The following is a 23,419-nucleotide window of genomic DNA, read 5'->3' on the forward strand; positions in this document are numbered from 1 at the left end:
ATAGCCCTTGCTAACATCTTCGTTATTAGGATTGGGTTTCTAATAACGCGAATCACAATTTCCTTTGTTTTGACTCCGTGAATGTGACATATGCGTCATAGAAAACAGGGTATAAAGCCATTGTAGTTTACTCACACGTTATTAGCCTCCTCTGTCTAATAACGCATTCCGGGATATCAGTCGCTTACTGCCCCCTTACTTCGTAAAACAAGATTGCAAACAAAATAACTACCATAATTCAAACTGGTTTTGTGCACTGGTCTGTTTCTCAAGTTTTCCCCCTTAATTTCAGCTGGTAAAAGTCTAACAATGAACAACTTTTTTGCTTAAAGACGATGGCCTACCCAAAGACTTCTCTAATAAAGAATGTTACAGTGTCAACGAGACATTCCCATGGATTTGTAGGGAAGAAACAAAAAAATGCTTATTTTCGTTGCCAGTGTCTTGTGATGGGAGATTTTCAGAAAGGTAAATTTATAGTCTTTTTCAAAGTATCTTTCAGACCTCTATTATATCCAGGATGGTCTGTCTTTAATGCCCCCGTTATTAGAAAGCCATTTCTAATATGCAGTTGCCGAAATGTTGCTGGGGCTGCATTGATAAAACCCTATGGGTATTGAAGGTCAGCTGTCCCCTGCCCATTTCCGTGCTGGCAATCCAGACACTGTTTTTGAGGTTGGCCTGAAATGAATTGGGGATTATAGTTTTGAATTAATTTTATATGGCTATCAAAACCACTGCTATACCTATGCCCCAAGTATTCATTATTTTCCTTTTTCCACAAGAAAACAGATTCAGCATATCAGGTGTTTGAAAGCTCAAATTCCCTGACAAAAACGCAATTGGGGGACCCCTCCATGCTTACACTGCTTGGTTGACTAATAACAGTTCATTTCTGGTGCCAGCCGCCCCTGTAGTCCATGCAATTCCAAAACAATAAACAAAAAATCAAATGGGACATTGCTAGTCGACATTGCATAACCTACTGTACATTGATTACGCATTGAATTGGAATAAACAGGCTAGGAAGAGACAAATTGTGCAATCTTTGATAGTTTCTACTTGTGAAGTTTAGACAATAAATACTTATAGGAGACTTAAACCATCTTTTCATCCGTCAGGCAACAAAATTACCATTTAACTTTTTACTTTGCTTGTGAGGAAAACCGTATCCACATTTGATTTAGCGACCGCTTTTTTAGGCTTGTTAAGCAAAGCAAACACGAGTTAGCGAATCACGGCAAACAGTGCAAAGGAAAAGAGCTAGAACAAGTTAAAACTGTATAAAGAATTTTATTTTGCATTAGTAGACATAAAAAACTAAACTGAAACAATAAAATATGATTTAATTTTGGACACAAACTGAAAAAGCAAATAACAGCACTGTACCATGCAGCTGCGACCATTCGCATTCCTAGAGCCATATCTTTTGTATTTCTTTTTGAAAAATTATTCAGCTCTAAACTTGAACAACCTTTTTGCAGATTCGTTATTCATGACAAGTCTTGGAATTTCCCAAAAGACCTCCACTTCCCTACCACACGTTGGAAAGTCTAAAGGCTAAAGGTGGTGGAAAACAGGGGCCATTAAGAGTCTGTCTCGGATTCAGCTTAAAATGTTTTTTGAGTAAGAGGCAGTGGCATTCCCGCGGAAGCCTGAATTTGTGTTTTGGAGAAGGGGGAAAACAAACGTGCTGAAATGAATCCATGGGAGTATAGCAACTTGTATGCACGATGTCAGTACATTCAAGAAACACTGATAAAGAAAGAAAAGTTTGTACTTAGTTTCTTTAGATAAAGTGCCATTTCAATTCCAAGAAAACATTTGTCATTCAAAATCCCACTACCAAGTTCAAGTTCTTCATCACATACTTTTGCCTACAATAAATTCTACCAAGTAAAGTTTCATTCATTTTACCGCACCTGTTTATTAGATATTTAATCCCAAATTATTTATATTTGTAAATATAATTCAAGGGTGGATCCAGCAAAAAACCTGACCGAGTTACCTTGAGGCCAAGGCTGGGGCCTTTCAGATGATGAGATTGATGGTTTATGATTGTGCCTAAAGCATTTTGGTACCATTGGGGAGGGGGGTTCTATCCACTTACTCAATCTGGATTTTAGATTTCTTTCTGAACAGAAACAGTGCCTCTGAAATTTTTCGCAACCCCCTTCCCTTTCTCAATGCCCTTTTGTTTGTTTTGGATGCCACAGCAAAGTTTTACCCATCTGTTTTGTTCACATTTCAGGTGCATTGTGGCTGGGGGGTATGGGGCGGTGGTCCCCTCTTTTTTCAAATTTTGACGATTTTTGGAAAAAACATTGTTGTGTCAGAAATTTCTAAAACTTGAGCTGTTTGTGAAAAGGAGAAGTGAAACAAACCTTTTAGTGACATGTTGTAATCAGATGAAAAAGAATGGCAAAGAAAATACTAATGAACCAAATTGAACAGGATAGAGACAGATGTTGGTACAGCAAACTCAGAGAACAAATGTGAAAGTATGATCTAATAGAAGAAATAGAAGACATAAGACATAAACAAATAACTAAGGAAAAGATACAGAAATATGTTTACAAAGAATACAAAATTGAAAGCAAAAATATGACAAAATTAAGATTTTTACATAAAAACCAAGTCAAAAGGAAACAATATATGGAAATATGCACAACAAGGAAAGCAGAGGATATGATAAAAATATGCCTTAATATTGAGGCATTCCATTGTACTTACAAAGGAAGAGACAAAGAAATTAAATGTCCATTATTCAAAGAAAAACAAGACACAACAGAACATGCATTTGAATGCAAAATAATTGAAAACATCTTGAAAACAAAAGAAATTGATGCCTGCAGATATAGAAAGTGAGCAAATTGATCTAATAAAAGTTAGTAAGTTTGTAAAAGAAGCAATGGAAATTAGAGAACAGATTTCAAAGAACTAGAAAAAACCGATGTTGAATTAGCTTGCACTATCAAATGAAATGATAGTGCCCGTTGAGACAAAGTGGCTCAAATAGAATCACACAAGAATCTCACTAGACATAAATTACTAAAGTACTCACCATATTATCTAAGGGCAATTCACTTTTGTAAAAAGAATACTAGATTTCCACAGAAACAATGAGAATTCTCAGGATGTACAGATTTTCTATCATAGAGTGATTTGCTGTTTGGATTTTTCTGTTGAAATCCAAATCTCAAAGGCCTAAATTTGGCTATGAAGCTGTACAATATTGGTCATAAATTACATCTTTGTTTGATATTGAAGATTAGAGGACAATACCAATTTTGTGCCTGTCACCAGATTTGAAAGTTTATGCAGTTATGTTGCAGGTAAAGCAAGGAAGAAGTTGAACAAGGGGCTGGGGGTCATGGCCTGTTGATAAAAAAACCATGCTGAGCCGAATTCCATTTAGTAAAACCATGTTAACAAAAATTTTGCCACAACAGGACTGAGGTGGCGGGTGTAAAAGAATACTTTCTTCATTTCACTGGCCCCTCCAGTTTAGAACACTCTCTGCTGGTGGATATTCATTTCAGAAATAAGATTTTGTTATGAAAGTTTGCTCCAAAGAATGCAGTTTCTTGTGAAATTGAAGCTTTAAGATAATAAAAAAATATTTCCTTTGGCAGCAACTATGGTGCCTTTCTGCGCCAACCCCCCCCCCCCCCTCGCCCCTTATACCTACATGAAATGCTTCTATTTGATTAAATTAAATCAAAGAAAATTTGTCAGAAAATTTTTTTTTCTTGCCCCCTCTAGAATTCAATCACCATGACGCCCCTGTTGCCTTTCAATGTCAAAAATAGGATCACTTTCAAATCGATTGTTTTTGCCTCCGTTACACAGGGTATCATACCGTATGCCTCCATAGACACCAGCCATTTCATCAAAATATGGTGTAATTGTTCTGCCCAAGCATAGACTTTCAGTAAGTCTGTTCCGGGTTGATTTCATCGATTTTGCATTTCACTATCTACAGATCTTTTTCAAAAATGGACTTCAGATTTGAAGTCATCATCTTAAAATTAGCTCATATAGAAAATTTCATGTCATTTCGACTTTAGATCACAAGCTATGCCAGTTTTAATATCTAGATATTTATTTAGATTTGACCGTATGACCGTAATTCACTGCTGTATTGAAAATATTTCACTACCACAGCAAATTTCATTGCAATGTATAGGAGATGCCAAATTTTTGATTTAAGTCATTTGTCATGTGCTGGATAGAATGCTAAGACAGATATTTTTAAAAAAATTTAGGGCTTCGGATGTACACAAGAACGATGAAAGGATGGAAGTAGAGAACATTCCTGGCTCCAAAATGAAAAGAAAGTCAAATCTCCCGAATGAAAGTGATCTGAAGGTATTGGTTATTACATTTTTTTTTATTTCGAAAATCATATCGATATCAAGTTTGTCTAATTTAGACCCTGTATAATCTTTGTTTCCCAATCCAACACTACATTTGTATAATCATCCTAAACTGACATTCCAAATATTCCAAAAAACATTCCAGTAATTAATATTTGCCATAGATATGGAAAGATAGCTGCCAAAATTGTCTTCTCTTATTTTATCAATCAATTGCAATTCTTTTTTCAACTGCTAGTAATATTGAGTATGTGGAGTGTTCTAAGCATAGGAATCAGGTATGGTCTGTGGTTGGTGTGCACAACCTCTCAGTCTCCTGAAATAAACTGGAGCTAAGTAGATGCAATTAAGTTTCAACTCCAAGTCAACCTTTTGCATCAGTTTCAATTATTGCTTCCCATACAATTGAACAATAGGAGTGTGGCTGTTTATTTTTGTACACTGCATTAAAGAATGGAGACCTTCTGATTTTTGTGAAAGCCTGATAGCCTTTAAAATGTAAAATATGTTGTATCATGCTTTGAAAGATTGTATGAAATCTTACAAACCAAATAATTTTTATAGAATTTTTGCAGAATTTTCTTGAATAAAAAAAAATTTAGCAAAAGCATAGAAGTTTTTAGACCATATTGTCTCATTACTACGTTTTTGATAAAAACAGGGTGAAAAAATCCATTTTGAATTTTGCATTTTCATTAATATGCTGGAAAACGAAGTCATTTTAATCTAAACTGGAGTCATTTGAAATAGCTGGCCAAAACCTTTGTTTTCGTTTTGACTAAAATGGTGTAGCCAGGAGTAATAGGAATAGCTCAAGAAAATACAAAAACCAAATGATCTAAAAATTGCAACATACGAAATTGCAACAGAATAATGGAAAGAGATCCTTCTTTACCAATGCAAAGTGCTGTGTTTCATTCAACATGGTTTGCTATTCCAAATTAGATTCAGTCTAAAAAGCCATTAGTGACCAGGCCTATTTAACAGGGTGTTTGTTCACTACAAGGTAGAGCAGCAATATATGAAATATGGTTGGGCAAAAAGGTCTTAATGTGTCTGAATGGATAAACCATTTTTCAATTGTTTTGTTTGTGTGCTCCAGGACATTGCGCTACACCTTTTTTAGGACAGCATTTCTTTTTTCAAGATCTTATAGAGAAGCTACAATGTTTTGTTTATTTTTCTCAATCTACTTTGTCCATGATATACATAATTTTTTAAGGTTATTTTCATTACTTGGTAATTATCTAACAACATTTTGATTGCAGAAGCAAAAGTTGATGCAAGAATAGAAAAGATCATGGCTAGTGTCTCTAAAGAGAGTTTCTAAAGAGCCCATCTGCTGCTGTTGTTCAGTAGATATTGTCCACTTCTATGCAGTAATCCATAACTAGCTTTTAGTGTATATAGATAAACACACACCCACAACTTAGCACCGGATTCACTGTGAAATAGTTGATACATTTGTTGTAAATATTGTAACTTTTTATGAAAAATGAAAATACATGTTTTTTAAAAGATGTTTTGAAATTTTGTTCCTCGTTTTGTACCTGAAATTTTGAAAGTTTGTATCAGTTTGTCAGAGCCACAGACATTGCCTATTTTAAGTATATTCATGTAAGATATTGGGACTTTAATAGAACTGAGTTTTCTTTTATAAAAACTGTAAAAAAATCTCTATAGACTGGCATGGCACTCCATACTTTAATCCAAAAGTATCTAAAAGTATTTGTTGTTTAGCTGGCACTCTTCATCCCCCAAAATGACGAAATCGTCTATAGCTGAGTATAAACTGTTGAAAAAGCTAATCAGATACCCTCGTTTCCTATTGGTTAAGTAACATAGTGCACATACTTCCTATTGGTTGATCTTGGTAGAAGCTTTTCTGCCAGCCAGTCCTTGATTTTTTAATACGTTCTTGATAAAACCAGTCTTTTAAAGGTAGTCTGTCATGCCTAGCATAGAAGAGAATTTCTTTTTCACCGAGTTTTTGTTACGAAACGAAGGAGGTCTCTCACTCACTTTTGATCAGTTATACTATTTTTATATTCTTCTCTGATCTCCAGGAAACTCAACATTCAACAAAAATAGGTAGTGAACAGCGCGACACACTGCCTTAAAACTATACTGTCGAAGGCTTTTTGTAGCTTTGCCATGAGAAGAAACACAAGCTAAATTATTTGCCATTGAACTTGGGCTGTCCTATCTGTAATATACAGATAGTTGATTGCTGGACACTTCACACTGAGATATAAATGCTATGATTGGTAAAATTTTGAGTCTAGAATGAAGAGACTATACCAGCAAAATATGCAATCGAGTTTTATAGGGCTTTCTTAGTATAGCCCATTTTGAAGACCAATCTCTTTTCCGATTTTTCTCCAGTATCTTTAAAATTTGTAGGTATTTTCTCTTTTAAAACTCATAACGCATTTTGTGTTTCACGACTTCTTTAGACAACCTTTTGGCTGTAACTTCGAAGGTAGCTCAATTGATCGACACTAAAATTTTGATAATGGCCTTGATAAAGACCCAGGATTTTTCAGGGAAAATATCCCTGTTGGTCCGTGAGAATCCTGAAGGAAAACAGCTGATCTTAAAAAGTTAAGACCGTTCGCTAAATGAGGTCGATGTACAAGCTAAATCCTTTTCGTGAAACACTTCATAAGTTTCATGAATATTGATAAATTTTCCCACATTTTGTTGAGTTTCAACAGCATGTCTGGCTAAAATTGCAAAGTTTTGCACACAACGGAATTACATCTTGGTCAAAGGCGATTACAGAACAGCTCATTTCAGCTGCACTAATAATGGCTTGGTGATTTCTGAAAGATTCTCCTAGTTGGATTGCTGTGATTTTGTGAAATTTCTTATTTTTGGCAATAGATAACCTACCGAACCTTAAGGTGAGTACAGAAGTCTCAAGACTTGTTTTCCTATGTTCCGAAAACCCTTTATCTTATCTTATTCTCTTATCTTAGATAATTGATTACGATAAAGATATAACCGAATTGTCATATGTTGTAAATGTAAGGTTTTATTTTTTAATAAGCTGCTAGATGTTTTAAAAGGCTCCTTATTTGATGTTTGATACTTCAGTAGAGCAGAATAGATGTTGTATTCCGATTTTGAAGACTGATTGTGCGACGTTATAGAAAACATAAACTTGGTGTGAAAATATTTCACCTCTAAACCAATGCATTCAGTTATGAATTGATAAAATGAACAGCCTTCTCTTTTAGATTATTCAACATAACCATTAACTTGTAAGAACAAGATGATGAAAACGGAAGAATCGCCATTTCAAGCATTCAAATATGCAGATCGTAAAAGTGAATATGGAAAGTATGTGCAGCTAACAGCTTTTATTTAAAATTCAAACAATCAGTAGTTAGTAGCATCCCCGTGTTAGACCTCTTCCAAGCAGAAGTAACACGCACATTTTCCCGGGTTATCTGAAGCCCTATCTCTCCTTTACTTGTTTATTCATCTCCATTGCTACTGGCTTTGTGTAACCAGTACTAAACAATCCAACAATTTACTACGCCGATTTACTCACCATTTCTAAATTTCCTAGCACAACTACTACTAAACTACTAAATTTCCAACCATGTATATCACTACGAACACCTTATGTAACATTTCTAATAACAAATTTGTTTTTGCATCAAGGTGTTCAACTGCTTCCAATCGTGTTGATCCAGAATCTGACACAGATGAAGAGGAAGTAGACAAGATAAGGGCAAGCAAATGATTGTATATTTTTAGCTTAGTCAGCCAGTCTGTAATGTCTGTATTGGCTTGATGTAGTATGTAGCATTACCATTGTAACTAGATCCAGTAGAATCTTGCTATTACGAATTTTATAGGGACCAGGAAAAAGTTCATAAAACGGGAGCTCGTTATTCTCAAAGATTCCTTGTACAGTAATATTCCAAGGGACAAGGCTTGTAGTTGGTAATAGCGAGAAATCCGTATTACGCGGGTTCGTATTACGGGATACTACTTAATTGTTTTTCAGCTTTCGAATATGTTTCGTTTCGAATATGTTTCGTTGATCAATTTCTGCTGTTTTGAACAGTAGTGTAGAGCCAAAAATGTAGTGGGGGAAGGGGACATAGGGCTTTCTCTATACTGTATACAATATAAAAAATTGCAATTGTTTTCCTTTGTTTGCTCCGCAATATCAATTTCTTTACCTTTCCAATTTTTCTAGGGTTAAATCATCTTCCAATTTTGAACTGTTTCTTGAGTAGAAAATTTTAAATATAATGAATTTAAAGTAGTAAATTTTGCAAGCATTTATTGATTTTTCAGTTATCAATAGGAATGCAAATGTCAATAAGTGATGTTGGTTCTGGCAGATTTGATCCTGGCAGAAATTAGCCATGATATTTAGAATCACCCAAAAAAGGGGAGGGGGCTGAGCCCCCCTGAGTCCTCCTCCCTCTTCTACAGCCCTGGTTTTGATTATTTCAGGTAGGAGAAGGCTGTAAAAACGAAGCGAGCTATCAAATGATTTTTCCTTATTCGTTTACATTACAGACTGGAATGAACGTTGCTATTACTGGAGAGTATTTACAAATTGCCAAACTCATAAAGTATGCAAAGGTATTTATCGTTGCTGCAATGAAAAAAATCGTTAAACCTACAATGTTTGCTCACGGGGTATGACTGTCTTGTGAGCTAGGCAAGAGCATATAAGGTTGTCTCTTCATTACTTCCACCCCTAGGGCTGGGGGTGGCTTTTAGGCTTGGTTGAGCAGTACATTGCCGCATAACGCTCTCGAAGATTACCTGTCCGTAATAAATAACGTAATTTCTGAATATTGTATAAGGAAGCTCTTTTTCTTCAAGAGCGTTCTGTTCGTTGGTTGATCGTACTGTTTGTGACCGTGGTTAAACCAAGTTCACGACAATCAACGTCTGATAGTGGTCAAACTGGTTCAACGCCCATTTATTTGCCATAATGAACATCTAGAGAAAGCTGCTATGTAAACAACTTTTACCTTACTTAATTAAGTAAGATTCAAAGTAAAGGACCTCTTCTTGCCATTTGCAATTGCTCTACATGTTTGTTTCTGATCGTAGCGTGGCAACCAAACAGCGACTGTTCTTGCACTTGTGGCTTTAAACGACCATGACATGAAAAAACCTTCCGTCCAAGCAAGCTTGATTCACCTTGACGGTGTCAACCTTCTCGTCAACCTCCTACGCACCGATGATTCCAGATCAAAGGTTATATTTATATATATTAAACCTAAATATTTTATAAATTCTTTTTGCGTATAACGGTTATTTGATGACTAAAAATTAGAAATTCTTAAACAAACAATCTTTTGGTGGTACAAAACATGAAAATGACTTTGAAAAAAGCAAACATGTAGTAAACTAAAGCTTTTCGTCTGACACTCTTCAGAGTTTAAAACGTCAGAACATAGACCGAAAACTCTACGCGTAGAGTGTCAGACGAAAAGCTTTAGTTTACTAAATGTTTGCTTTTTCAAAGCCATTTTCAAATTCTTAAACCTTTATTTATTGAGACTGAAATGATGATGTGCATTAAATATATCAGAATGTCTTTTTAGATCGCTGCACTGAAAATTCTGCGCGCAACTGCAGCAAATAAGCTTGTTGCAGAGGTCATTATTCGATTGTCAGGTGAGATTATTTTTAAAAGACGTCTTTTACGCTTTCAAATCATCGGTTCTGAGACGTTTACTTCTAATTATTCAATGATTAATCGTTCTGTTTTGTGCTGCAACAAAGCTCTACAGCCAAAAACTTTAGTTCTCTAAGATTACAAATTGCTGATGCTTATAACTAGGTTGCTATAAGAACCTTTCTTTAGTGGTTTAATGCCGCAGCCATGTTAATTTCAGGCTTCTTCTATAATCTTTCCTAAAATTTGAGGTTGCTTTGTTACACAGAATTGTTCTATCCCCAGTCATATTTTATTTCTGTGTAAATCGTTATCCACAAATGCATCATGATTATATTAAATTAATTTGTAATCTTTTATTTATGACGCAACCCTACACATTTTGATGGTCTGTTCTGTATAGCATTTCAAGGGGTATTTTTTAAACTTAAGATTCTGTGAAAACTGTGTTAATTTTTTCTAATATTTTTAATATTTTCGTTTCGTTATGTTTTATCTTTGTTTGTAACCAATCAAACTATCTGGTCCCTATAATAACTTTTCTCTTCTTCTCCTTTTTTATTCATAACTACCTAGCTTCTAAGGAAGTTTTTAGTCAGGTAGTCACACCAAGACGCTTTGCATATCCAGTATTGTCAGCTACTTCCTTTTTTGTGACCACACATTGTAATTAATGTGCCTGGAATTACAGAGAGCTGGCGATTCTCCTCACTCTAACTGAAGATGTGGTCATGTCAAGGTCTCGGACCATAGAAGCTGTAATCCACCATTCTAACCACTGAGCGATTCTCACACCTTAACTGAAATTTGTTGAACATAGAATACGATGCGCTGTATTTTACACATTAGTCCTGAGAACCATTTTTCATTTTCTTCAGGTGTAGAGATTCTAGTCGACCTTTTGAGTAACAGCAGCGACAACGTTGTTGCAATGTCAGCTGATATAATTAGTGATATTGCAGCATCGAGAAGGGCCAGAAAATTGCTACAAGCTAACGGTGGCTTGATAACCTTGGTAAAGCAACTAATATGTTCGTTTTTAATGCACTTTTAATTTCACAAAACTGGATTTGGTATTTATTAAACAATATTTGGTATTTATGGGATTTATCAAATTTGGTTTTGGTAAGACTATTGATTATGTTCACCTATGATATGAATTTTTTTGTCATTGCCAGTATGTTGATCATATCAAAAACAGGGATGTGTTGAATTTTGTTTTAAATATGTTAAAACTAAAAAGCATCAAAGGTGAGGTATAATATTGCTTTAGCTATACGATATTTGTGTAAATTGTAACTTGGTGAGGCAACGCTTTATTTAAATTTCGAAAAATTGCTTTGCAGCTGAAAAATTTGAAGCTTCCAGAACTAGAGCAAGAGATTGATATAAGCAGACAAAATTCGAGAATGAGTTCCAGGTTATCTGGAAAACGCTCAAGCAAAAGCCATATGTTACAACACGCTGCTTTGGATGTCCCGTTGGAGGTTGTCCGTGCGTCTGCTAGCGCAGTGTGGAATTGCTGTAGGAGTCCAGCAAACAGAAAAGTTGTTACTTCGTCAGATATTCTGCCATTTTTAATTCGCCTCCTAGAAAAGACCACAGATGAAACTATTCATATGCCTGTTATTGGTATAATCCACTCCTGTGCTGTTGATGTAAGTCAAAACAACTTTTAAGGCTAAAAGTTTGAGAGAATTGATATGAAGGAAAAAACCTTTCTTGTTTAGGAAGAGTTGTAACTTTGAAACCTTACGGACACCTAATGGCTGCCAAGGTTCTGGTTTATGAAGTAATTAGTGCATTTATATTCGAATAATCATGTTTTTCTTCTAGACAACATTCAAGAAATACATGCTATCAGCTGGTCTTCTCTACCACGTGGTGCGTGCAATGAAAAGCGATCGAAGGCAGTTCCAAATTCTTGCGCTGAAAGCTTACTCTGTTGTACGTTGTCCATCTACTGAATCACTTGATCTCTTGTCGATAATTATGTTTCATTCATTCCTCCATTTTTGTGAGAATCTTTGAACCCGTAGGATTGCTGGAGCTACCATGAAGAACTTCTAGAAACGAAATACAATTGCTGCAACCAAGTTATACAAAAGTTAGAGAAAATCCTCACTTTCGAGAAGCTCATTTCTTTCCAGAGATGCTTTTTGTATAAACTTTTAGAGCAAATTTTTACATCTGAAAAAGCTCTATGTCTCCTTTATTTAACTCATCCCTGTTTCCCAGAAATTGTGATTTTGTCCTTCGCAGTGTGGAGATGAAATTGAAGCCAGGGACCAAATAAGGGAACTGAATGGCCTCGGTTTAATGCATGGTATGTTGCTGAATGGGCGGAATGGAGATACCGATATGCTGATTGCAGCAACGGAAGCTGTGTGGAAGTCTATTACTGATAACCATGAAAATGTCAATTGGTATGTGCTTGCACGTTTTGTTCACTTGTTTAGCAAATTTGTGCAGAATTTCAATCATCATAAATAACATAAACAAATGTGCTATGTTCACAAATAACTTAGAGGTATGCTGTCGCTGATTGGTCAAAAACATGAACCAATTATTCGCACCATTCTTCCCTTCACGTTACTCTCGATCTCCATCTGAATACAAATTTCTACTTGTTTTTGGTCATCATCTGATGCTCATACTCCAAGATGTGTCCGGCGAAATATGTTAACTGGTAATATGTCGTCTTCATAACTACCTGCTCTATGGTATTTTTGACCATCTCGTCTCTTGAACATATTATTTGTGTCAAGTAGCAGATAGCATTAAAATTTCTTTCATCTTAATTCTTTCAATTTCTATTTTCAAATTCAATCACGAATTTCTTGGAATTAAAGATCAATTATATATGCATTTTCTTTAATAGATTTCCCGTGATTCTGTGTCTTCTTAGGTTTAAAAGGCATTCAATCGTGAACGACCTGTCCGAGTTGCTTAAGAGTAACAACAGTGAGGTAAATTCTCAGAGCAGTTTTGCTGACATTTCTAGAAACAGTTACTTCTGCATTTTTGAAGGGTCATGGAGAGAGAAACGTTAAGAGTTTCATTTCATTTTGACTTATTTTTACAGGGTAAATACATTCAGTAAATTTAAATAACTGATTCACAATGTGCCATGCTCAAAAACATAAGTAGCCTAATTACAAATTAACTTGAGGACCTACTTTATAAGATAAACGCATGTGCTGAATAGTGTATCGACCTCTGTAATCTTTCAAAAACGTATTTAGTCTTGTTTTGAAATTGGCTATTGAAAGGGCAGTTTTTATTTTATGGGTTCAGTGGTTCCAGACACTAACTCATCGATACAAAAGCTCCGCTACCCATTTGAGGTTTTACTGAGTGAAATTCTAATGTCAGTACTGGTACTGGTAGTGCACTAGATTCCCGGGATTACGAATTCTGTAGGGGTCAAGAAAACTCGTTATACTAGGGCTCGCTATACAGAGAGTATTCCAGGGGACCAGTCTCTAACTTCGATATAGCGAGAAATTCTTAACAAGCAGAATTCCTTATAGCGGGATTCCATTGTATAATTTTGCTTTGAATGGTGAACGGAGTTCCTGTGTTTGGGTAACTAGCCTGCGTGCAGACTTTACTATCCGTTGCGAAGGAGAGCCAATGCACGCAGGCTACAGGATTACTTGTAATAGTTGTGTAATGTTACTTGTACTAGGCGAAACTCGTGTAATGAATAAACCTCAATACTGAATTCGGTATCCCAAGTAATTGAAGACAGAGTTTGATCGATCAACCATTTGCATTTGACATAAAGTTTTCAGCATCATTACATTAGTTCGTTATCAGAAAATAATCCTTCTTGCCTTATGTTACTGTAAAACCGATCATTCTTTCTGATTCCTTCAGGTTATTGTCAATTCACTCGGCATCGTTACAGAATTTTCTTATCCAGATTTAGAGAACAGGAAGCTACTCCTTGAAAACAATGTAATTCAACTAGTGATCGGCCATCTTGAAACAACTGACTGCCAAATAATAATGGCTGCTTCTAGAGCAGCAAAGGCAGTTTCACAGGAAACAGAGAGTCGAAGGTAAGATGTTTATGGTCTTTCTTTCTAAAATTGTTTCTTGGAGGGAATCTTGCAAAGACGTGATTGGACTCAGTGGTGGTTATCTAAAAGATTTTGCCTCCTGACCCTTAATAATAACCTCTTTTGATTTTGATGGTGTCTTTCAGTCTTGTTATATGCTTTTATCTTTAGAACAATAATCGGCGATGAAGGGTTCCGTTTCTTGTGGTCTCACCTGAAATCAAGAAACGAAAATGTAAGTATGTCTTTGTTTACCAACAAACAAGTACGGTTCGGCAGGTTGTTGATAAAATAAAAAGCTATTGCTGCTAAAAGTGTAATCTTTGGATATTCATCTTCTGTAACCATATGCATCAAAATGTTCACATATTGTTGATGCTACAGAAAAGATTCTTCACATGTTTTGTAAAACTTCAATTCTGCTTAAATTCCGAGTGTTTATTTTTATTAACCTTGTTAATATTTTATGAAACTTAAATGTTTTATTCCTGCAATTAAATATAGAATTGCAATTTCTTTTTACAGTCCAACCTATTTTCCTAACCATAATTCACATTTCTCTGCAATTGTTTAGATGTTTACTAAAGAAATAGATTAAATTTTGAATGCTTTTCAATCTAAAACGATATTTGTTTACATGTGGCAAAAATGTTTTTTTTCCTAAGCATCTCATGTTACAACTAGATGAATGATAAAGAACAAAACATAAGTTGATAATTTGAATTGATAGATTATTATCTCGTTTTTAATGTGAATTGTCTTTAGCTCCTTGTAAATTCTGTTCTGGGAATGTCAATGGTCCTAGGCACATTTCACTTAATCGTATTTTTTCAGTTCTGCCTTAATTTGGAAAACTAATCGCTACTATCTTTCCGACTTTTATACACTTAGGAATGTCCAGTTATAAAATCGTAATAATGCATATACCTGTGAGTTGTGAAGAAATAAATATTGCAGATTATAGTTATTTTAGACTTAGTAAGTATTCTCTTAATACAGTTGAAGCTAATTCCAGAATTAAGATAGGCCGTAGCAAAATCATCACATTTCCAGAATTTGTTAAGTTTGTTTGGTTTTACGATAATATTTATCAGTACGTCTGTTTTTGGTCCAGCATCTTCAAGAAAGAGATTTATACATTGTACTTGTATAACCAGACCGTTTCTGGCACTAAATCTGAGTTTCAAACAGAAACTCTTGGGAGTTTCAAACAGAAACTCTTGGGAGTTTCAAACAGAAACTCTTGGGAGTTTCAAACAGAAACTCTTGGGAGTTTCAAACAGAAACTCTTGGGAGTTTCAAACAGAAACTCTTGGGAGTTTCAAACAGAAACTCTTGGGAGTTTCAAACAGAAACTCTTGGGAGTTTCAAACAGAAACTCTTGGGAGTTTCAAACAGAAACTCTTGGGAGTTTCAAACAGAAACTCTTGGGAGTTTCAAACAGAAACTCTTGGGAGTTTCAAACAGAAACTTTTGGGAGTTTCAAACAGAAACTCTTGGGAGTTCCAAACAGAAACTCTTGGGAGTTTCAAACAGAAAATCTTTGGAGTTTCAAACAGAAACTTTTTGGTTTAACGCCTAATGACTATTTTTCAGTATTTTCTCTGTCAACTGTATCAAAAAGTAGCACGGAGACCTATATTATCGTTGCCTCTAGGTTTCCCATGATACCATTTTTGCTCTGTTTGATCAAAATCAATTTCGCATGTAGGTTGTTTCCACCGTTTTAGACGCAATTTACGATATAGTTCAAGATCCAGAGGTATGTGGAATACTTGCATTGCCCCTTTTGGAGACAGGTATTCTCTCTTAGCTTTCAAAATATTTGTTACTTGCACAATATAAAAAATATAATGAAATTAGTCGTATTTGGTCCATAGTCCATATCAAGATATTGTAGACGGCTTAAACGTCATAGCAGTTGAAGCTTTATAGTTGCGTCACTAACGACTGCGATGTACCTTTTGTCCTCGTATTATCTGTGACCTCGTATTCTAAATAGCCGTTGTAAAGAGAAAACTACTCCATATGTACGTGACACAACGCAGAAAATTGACTACGTTCTTTGATCTCTATATTCCTCTGCAATCCGCTTTGCCAGAGAGTTTAAAGCCGATACTTTCTGCTGTGAAAACTTTTATTTCAGCGATTATCTTGTGACGTTTGTGAAAACCGGGGTTCGTTTCCAACAAACACATATATATGCTCTGTTTTGTTGACCTTCAGCAAAAGAAATATGTTTTTTTTTAATTTGACTTAGTTAATGTAAATGCTTTTGCTTTGAATGTGCTCTCTTACACGTGCATTGGCTGAAGCCTGCAAATATGTTGGTCGAGCAAAGAAAAGCTCATTTTCCATCGAAATCTCCTGGAAATACGTCTCTCAGGCATCCAGTCAAATTGTTCCCAATACTTCTTATAGCTGTGTTCTTTGCATTTCACTTTACTAAGTGATAGAATTACTTCTATCGGCGATCCCAAGGTAATTTTTTACCTCGTGGTGTGATGGATCGTGAGTATGATGATTGAAAATGAATTTCTTCAGTGACCAATTTTCACCTGGCTCTACATATTATCCTGATACAAAAGAACGTAACTTTATGCGTCTGTAAAACGTCTATTGATAAAAACTGTTCTTTAACTCATAAAACAAGAATTACCAAAACACTTGATACATTTCTATATAGTTGATGAATATAGAGCACCATAGTGTACACAGATGATAGCATGGGCGAATCAGAGGCAAAACAACAGAGGACCAATGTTTTTTCACCAATTTGCAAAATAGAAGTTTTCGTTACTAACATATAGAATTAGTGGCTTACTTAGTGTCAGAGAAAACGTTTTAATGCCTATTAATTTGCTTCCTTGCTCTTGAAATGAGAGAGTGTTTTATCAATGCTATGGCTGTTTGAAGGCCCTAGTAAATTTAAAGCTTTGTGTCCATAACATCTTCATTTTGTTTGTTTTAATGCATCCAAAACCATCTTTCATTTTGATATTTCCATTGTTGTAAGATTATTTTCAAAAGATCAACAATCTTGAACAGCCAAATTTGAAATTTTGCAACCGTCCCCTTGGCTACTCTGCTATCAACAAACATTTGCCTCATTTTGAATACCGAGTGTGAGTGTGGAATCAACAATTACGTTGGCGTTCATTTTAATAGCATCATACATGGACACTTTAATATAGGGACGCTTCATAAAATCAACTGCTTCCTTAATATAAGAAAACCTGTCTCAACAAATAAATGCATTTGAAAGAAATACAGATAAATTTGATTACAATTAGCTCTTCAAGAGTAAAATCTTGTACTTGCGCAGTTTGTTTTACTGAAGCATTCGTGTGATCCGTTGTGCTGATATCTATCCATACTATGTTTATCATTTACAGGAGACTGCAACAACTGTGAGGTCGTTTCTTGGTGGTATTGAAATTCTCATAACACTAATGAAGTCAAAAAACATAGAGGTGAAAAGCATTATAATGATTGCAAGCCGCAGTTACTGCTCTATCTTCAAATCTGCTTCAAAATGTCCTATGGCAGCTAAGCTGTCCTATAGCAGCTATGTATCGAACCATTGGCGCTTAGGGAAACAGTGAGGAATTGAACTTAGTGTATTAGCCATAGGCAGGTTGCATAAGGAGAGTCTAAGCAGTGTTTCGACAAAGAATCGTTAGGTAAAAACAGTGTTTACAATAGTTTAGATCAATGGTCTCTATTCAGACTTTGGTAATTAGCTTTTACCTCCCAGTTTAAACAAGCAGTCATGGTTGAAACTTAATTTTAAACTTTCCTTAGTGGATGCTGCAAAATGTATAAAAATATTAACTTAGTTTCTTATGCATCGAATTAGTCGGTGCATAGCAATGTATCTTCGAGTTTGGGAATATTTGACGGAAAGGTCGACTAGAAGGAAAAATCAGAATCTCAATTTTTTTCGACAACCCTGGATTTAGGTGAATTCAACTCAAATGAGTTCCAATGAAATTGATTTTATACCACTTGATAGCTGCAATCTTAGTTATGAAAGCAATTTTGATTAATGGCCCTTTACTGTATAGTAATTGTGAGACATGGTTGGTTTGCCATGGAGAGTATTCGTTTTGAAAAGTGGAAGTATAGTTTACTGTTGCTTTTCTTTAGTGAAAAAAGCTCAACTCTAGAATGAACTTTTTAAGATTATGAGTAAATTGGGTTTTTAAGAGAAGTCTCAATCAAATCGATCAAGATGTTTTCCTGTCTGGAATCTGTATCAAACTTTGTACTTCTTTCTGACGTAAAGAGTTTTTTTGTTGAGACGTATAGCTTTTAATTCTCAGACCGTCTGGAAATTTATGAAAGATGAGTAGCTCGAAACTGTTGTTCTGATTTTGTAGCATTAGAATTCCCAGACACTTCTCGTTTTACAGACAATGTCTCAAATGTCGCTTGTTTTTGAATTTATAATTCTGATAATTATTCAGTCATTTTCGCGGTCTTTTTTTACAACCTCTCCTATAGAGAGAGGTTTTAACCCCTTTGCTTATTAACGCTCTCATTCAGTTGTCTAGATCCAGATCAGTAGGATAGTTTTCTGTTAATACCTATCTATAAAACCTCTTGTTACTATGTATTCACAAGGATGCGTGTACAGTTGCAGCTTTTAAGACTGGATTTTCTGTTCTACGCCAATTTTCTTATAGGCTCGGGATTTCTATTCTTTGTTTGTTTTTTGTTGGTTTTGGTACTAGAGTTCTTAATGATTTCTTAATTACGAAAGTGTCAAAGAGCTCCTTTTTAGATTTAAAATGAAAACACAAAAACTTAGGGCAACGAATGCTCCTCAAGTATATATATAGACGCAATTAAAAACCCTTCCTGCTATCAACGTCAATTGAAAAAGAAATGGATCAAAACCTAGACTATGCTGGAAGGTTCAAAATCACTGGCTATTGCATAGTTTTGTGTACTGTGCTTGCATATCCAGGCAGTACGTAGTAACTATATCAATATCTATTTGTGTTCTAGATCAGAAATTCAGCTTGCAAGGTTGTATCACGAATTGAATGTGATGAAGAAAATCTCGAAGTCCTTGATGATTACGAGCTTTCATCAATCATTATTGACTTGTGTGACACGGTAATTTTGCTTTCAGCAACTGATGTATATATATATATAAATATGTTCTTCAAGATTTCACATCATAATATCTATAGGAGAGTCTTTGTGCTGTAGTTTAAGGGAAGGGTTTTATTGCCTGCGAAAGAACTTTTATTCTTCCAACCTCGGTTATTGCTTTTACATATTCTTAACCTATTTGCTACGTATCCATTTGGAGAACGAAGCCAAAGTTGCTTCAAAAATATCCTTGCGAACAGTTTAAAAGAGCTTGTTTTAGTAAAAAAATTTACTGCTTTCTAGAAGCATAGTTCATCACAATTATTTGACAAATTCATTTCCAGGTTCCGTTACTTAAAGTTTTTGCTTTTTTCAATATACTCTTCCAATTGTTCTTCTAACTTGCAAAATATGTTTTATGTCTTCTATTTTTCCTGTTTTGCGACTGGAAAAATGTTGTTCATCAAAAAATTCAACGAGCTTATAGTTTATTGTAAATATTTCTGTAGATATTTTTTTCTTCCCATTCTGTAAACATTTCTTTCAAAACTCAGGCCGATGATGAACTGCGAAAGGCATTGTGCGGCTGTATTGTTAGGTGAGAAATCATCAATTTTTCCCTGTTTTTGACTGGGAATAGAAGGCCTTTCTGTATCAAGTAATTTTTAAACCGTACTATTGCTTTGTGAATAATTTTCTTTCTAATTATTGCTGCTTATCTTAAGAAAATGTTGCATCGATCTTTTCATTTTTGTGTTCAAAACCTTAACTTTATTGTTAGTGTTCCAGTGGACATACAATTGGCATTTAGTTATGACTGATAATTATTACTATCATTCTCATTCTTTGTTTCTATTATCTTAGAAGAGTTCATCGAAATTCTAAGTCATGATAAAGTAATGATAGATAAAATCATAATAAAGCATCAAAGCCAATCAACTTTATAGTTAACATTCTAAGATATCGGATGTGTGCAATCTAGGGAATAACGATTTTATTCTGAATATTGTAAATAATTTCACATTCCTTGTCTAAATCCAGGGAATATAACTTTTATAACATATCCGTACTTTATATTTTTCTTCAAGTAGAAATAAGTAAACCGAAACTGAAATTAGATCGAATTACAGATCTATCATATCTCTGTCTGTTTGTGTTCATTAATATTTGTCCTAGGTATACAAACATAAACATTCCGAGAATTTTGTTTTTATGTCAATGAACAGGTCGAAAGAAAAGTTCAACTGAAAATATCCCTATTTCACAGCCTAAAAATAAAAATCATTTTACATTCTTAAACGGCGTTTTTGTGGCCTTAATACTGTTTAATTATGTTCTGATAAATTCTTGACTTGGATTTTCAAGGGTTCAGAGTATCAAAATGTTTATAATCTTGGTTGTCTGATCAAGCTAGATGGAAATGTGATCTGCTTTATCAAATTCTGAATTAATGGTATTGACAGGCTATGTTTACAGCTGTCTGTCTTGTGTGTTTTCCGTCTGATCATATTTCTGCTTTGACTAGCTCAGTTTTTGTACCCTGTTTGTCATTGCTGAATATTCGTTTGTGCAGCAACCTTATTTCTGCGTTCACCAAGGCTTTTAGTTCATCACAATATTCAGAGAAAGTTTCATAATTCGTCTCTTACTGAACGATCAAGACAATCCTCAAAATTTAACTGCAACATAAATTGTTTTAAAAATTTCCCACTTCTACGTGCCATTTTGAAATTTTGCAGTGAAAGTCTTTTACGAAACAAAACAAACCCAATTTATTTTTGAAAAAAAACTAATAATTCGTTATAATTTTGCGACATCCCCTCCTCTTGCAAATGGGGATGGCCTTGCACCAACCTCTCCATTTTCCAAGATATTGTATCATCGACATTTTTCAGCTACGCAATTCATGATGAGTATAGACAAAAGCTGAGAGAGACAATTCCCTATTTGGGTGAATGGCTCACATCTTCTGATTTTGACGTAAAGAAGCTTACTACAACTGCCTTATTCAAACTATCATGTAATCGAGACAACAGTTTGCTTATCTATGAAAAAGGAGCTGTTAAGGTAGGCCTGTGCAGTCTTTTGCAGTTACAGATCACATCAATGTCCTGGTACTTTAGCATTCTCTAATGATACCACTGTAGCTCTTCATTAGTTATCTACTTAAAGAATAAAATCCTATATTGCCATTTTTAACGCCTTTTGCTTAGTATGGAGCTCTGTATTTGATGTTGTCAATTTAGTATTCTATTTATTTATGTATTTAACGTTTTATGAATTGATGATCAAATGAAAGTTGAAAGAATAAAAATTGTACTATTTTTTTATTTCAGCTTTGTTTCTGATGCTATTTATCTGATGTTACTTTTTCTAAAAAATGGCTAATTTACTGTGTTGAACCATCAAACTTTCAAGCAGTTAAAATGTTTTTTACGTTATTCTTTAAGAACACCATAAATCTTTATAATTTTTCTTCTACTTAATTTTCCAATTTGCAAAATGATTCTCTTTCAGCATCTGGTAGCTCTTATCACTTGCGATGATCAAAGCCTACAGGAATCAGCTGCAGAGTGTGTCAGAAACATTCGACTGACAACTGTACGAGCTGTGGAAAATCATTTCCGATGACATTTATAAGACTGTTTAGAATAAAAAACACGTGTGAATTTGATAGATCAATAAACGTTACATTTATCAACGATTTTTCTGCATTGTAGCAGCTTGTGAAACTATTCCTTAGTTGAAAAGCTTCCAATTTACATAATTAAAAGAGAACTTCCTTCTTTGTGATATGATCTTAGCTGACTTGTCGAAGCTAATGTATATATAATTAGTTTGTTGTTTCCTTTTCTTTGAATCTTTGTTTCTTCCTTTGAGTCTTTGTTAGGGTTCTTTGTTTTTAGACCCTTAAAGGGCTGTATCCAGCTACTTTGAATTGATAGTGGATTAGCCTCGTTTAACACTGACTGATCACTTGCCCTGCAAATGAGATCTTGGTGTTAGGATGCGATGCTTCGTCCACTCTGTGGTAGATTGATTTGTTCTTTTAGAATTTTTGCAAGGGTGTAGCTTTTGATTAATTAAAGGTTGCAACACTCAAATCAGTGATTTTTTCTTTGAGTCTAATGAACAAAGTACATAGAGGTTTTGTGTTTTATCTTCAAACTTCTGAACAGAGTCCAGAAAAATTGTTAACCTTCCTCCAGACAAAGACATCTTAGAATACAAACCTTCCTCACAAAACAATATCGTGGACCTTCTTCCGCTCAGTGGCCGTGCGACCGTAATGTTTTCCTGGCTCTGCTTCTAGACTCTTGAATGTCAAGCAGGCCACAATCTTGAACGGTAAATCACTTTGAAACTGGCATTGTAAATCACTATTTTTTTTCCAGAACGATGATGAAAACTAACATTTGTACTTTTTGTAGACATATTGTATCAAACATGTCGATACTCGTTTAGAGTGAGTTTTCATCAATTAATTTTAGGAATGATTCAAATCAAGATAATATCATAGATTCAACTTTATTTTCTTTGTTGCGAAACAAGATTTCATCTCATATGGATCGCCAAGCCTGATTCCCACAAAATACCTTATTGAATGAAATCATTCTGATCAAAAGACAAAAGGTACTGTGCATCATTTACGATTACTACCTTGATAATTGCTTCAGAATTGATTAAGTTTATGGTTTATTTTATAGCAACTCATTAAAGGCATGGAAATTTGAACTGGAATTGAACTCAGTCTTGCTAATATACATTCAACGCGTGAGATTTGCCTCGTTTACCGTGACCTTTGACATCACCTGAACGCAACTTTCCTGACGTATAAACTATGTAGATGATAAAATAGGTGTGATAAGAGATTTTTTGCGTGTTTGGAATTAAGATTAATCGTGTTTTCTGCTTTTGTAGACCGGTTCTGTCTGAAAATTTTGCCAACCCTCACCGTTCTATTCAATGTGGCTTTTCGGTAAATTTTGGGCACTTCAATGCTGACCAGGCGAAGAAAGACACCACTTTAAAAATCACGAATAGTTTCGTGATAGTTTTTATATTTCAGGTTCTCAACCAATATCTAATCCAAACTAAGCTTGTATCTTTTCACTGATCATTAGCCCAATGAATACTGTTCTGCACTGCAACGACACTGCTCTGCTCAGTTGGCAATCAGCTCACTGAGGTTTAAAATCTTGACAGTT

At 34.8% G+C, this 23,419-nt stretch overlaps 1 protein-coding gene across 3 annotated transcripts; it reads left to right on the forward strand.

The window, feature by feature from the left end:
• The first annotated feature begins 697 nt into the window (after window positions 1-697).
• On the forward strand, window positions 698-23,419 carry LOC135681731 (armadillo repeat-containing protein gudu). Of its 3 annotated transcripts, none has more exons than XM_065196327.2 (21): window positions 698-1,772; window positions 4,269-4,371; window positions 5,648-7,285; window positions 7,622-7,724; window positions 8,052-8,121; window positions 8,925-8,990; window positions 9,471-9,617; window positions 9,968-10,040; window positions 10,920-11,056; window positions 11,388-11,699; window positions 11,878-11,988; window positions 12,304-12,467; window positions 12,950-13,010; window positions 13,924-14,108; window positions 14,280-14,343; window positions 15,820-15,870; window positions 17,504-17,581; window positions 19,122-19,232; window positions 19,766-19,809; window positions 21,107-21,278; window positions 21,729-23,419. In XM_065196327.2, exons 4-21 carry the CDS (start codon window positions 7,657-7,659, stop codon window positions 21,840-21,842), a joined length of 2,028 nt encoding a protein of 675 aa, XP_065052399.1. In that variant the 5' UTR covers window positions 698-1,772; window positions 4,269-4,371; window positions 5,648-7,285; window positions 7,622-7,656; the 3' UTR covers window positions 21,843-23,419. The 3 variants fall into 3 exon arrangements, with proteins under 3 accessions (XP_065052399.1, XP_065052400.1, XP_065052401.1); XM_065196329.2 differs by lacking the exon at window positions 698-1,772 and adding an exon at window positions 1,779-3,934; XM_065196328.2 differs by having other exon boundaries at window positions 5,648-7,724.

Source organism: Rhopilema esculentum, chromosome 12, assembly GCF_057945365.1.
Source record: "Rhopilema esculentum isolate cy_ngs chromosome 12, ASM5794536v1, whole genome shotgun sequence".
NCBI lineage: Eukaryota > Metazoa > Cnidaria > Scyphozoa > Rhizostomeae > Rhizostomatidae > Rhopilema > Rhopilema esculentum.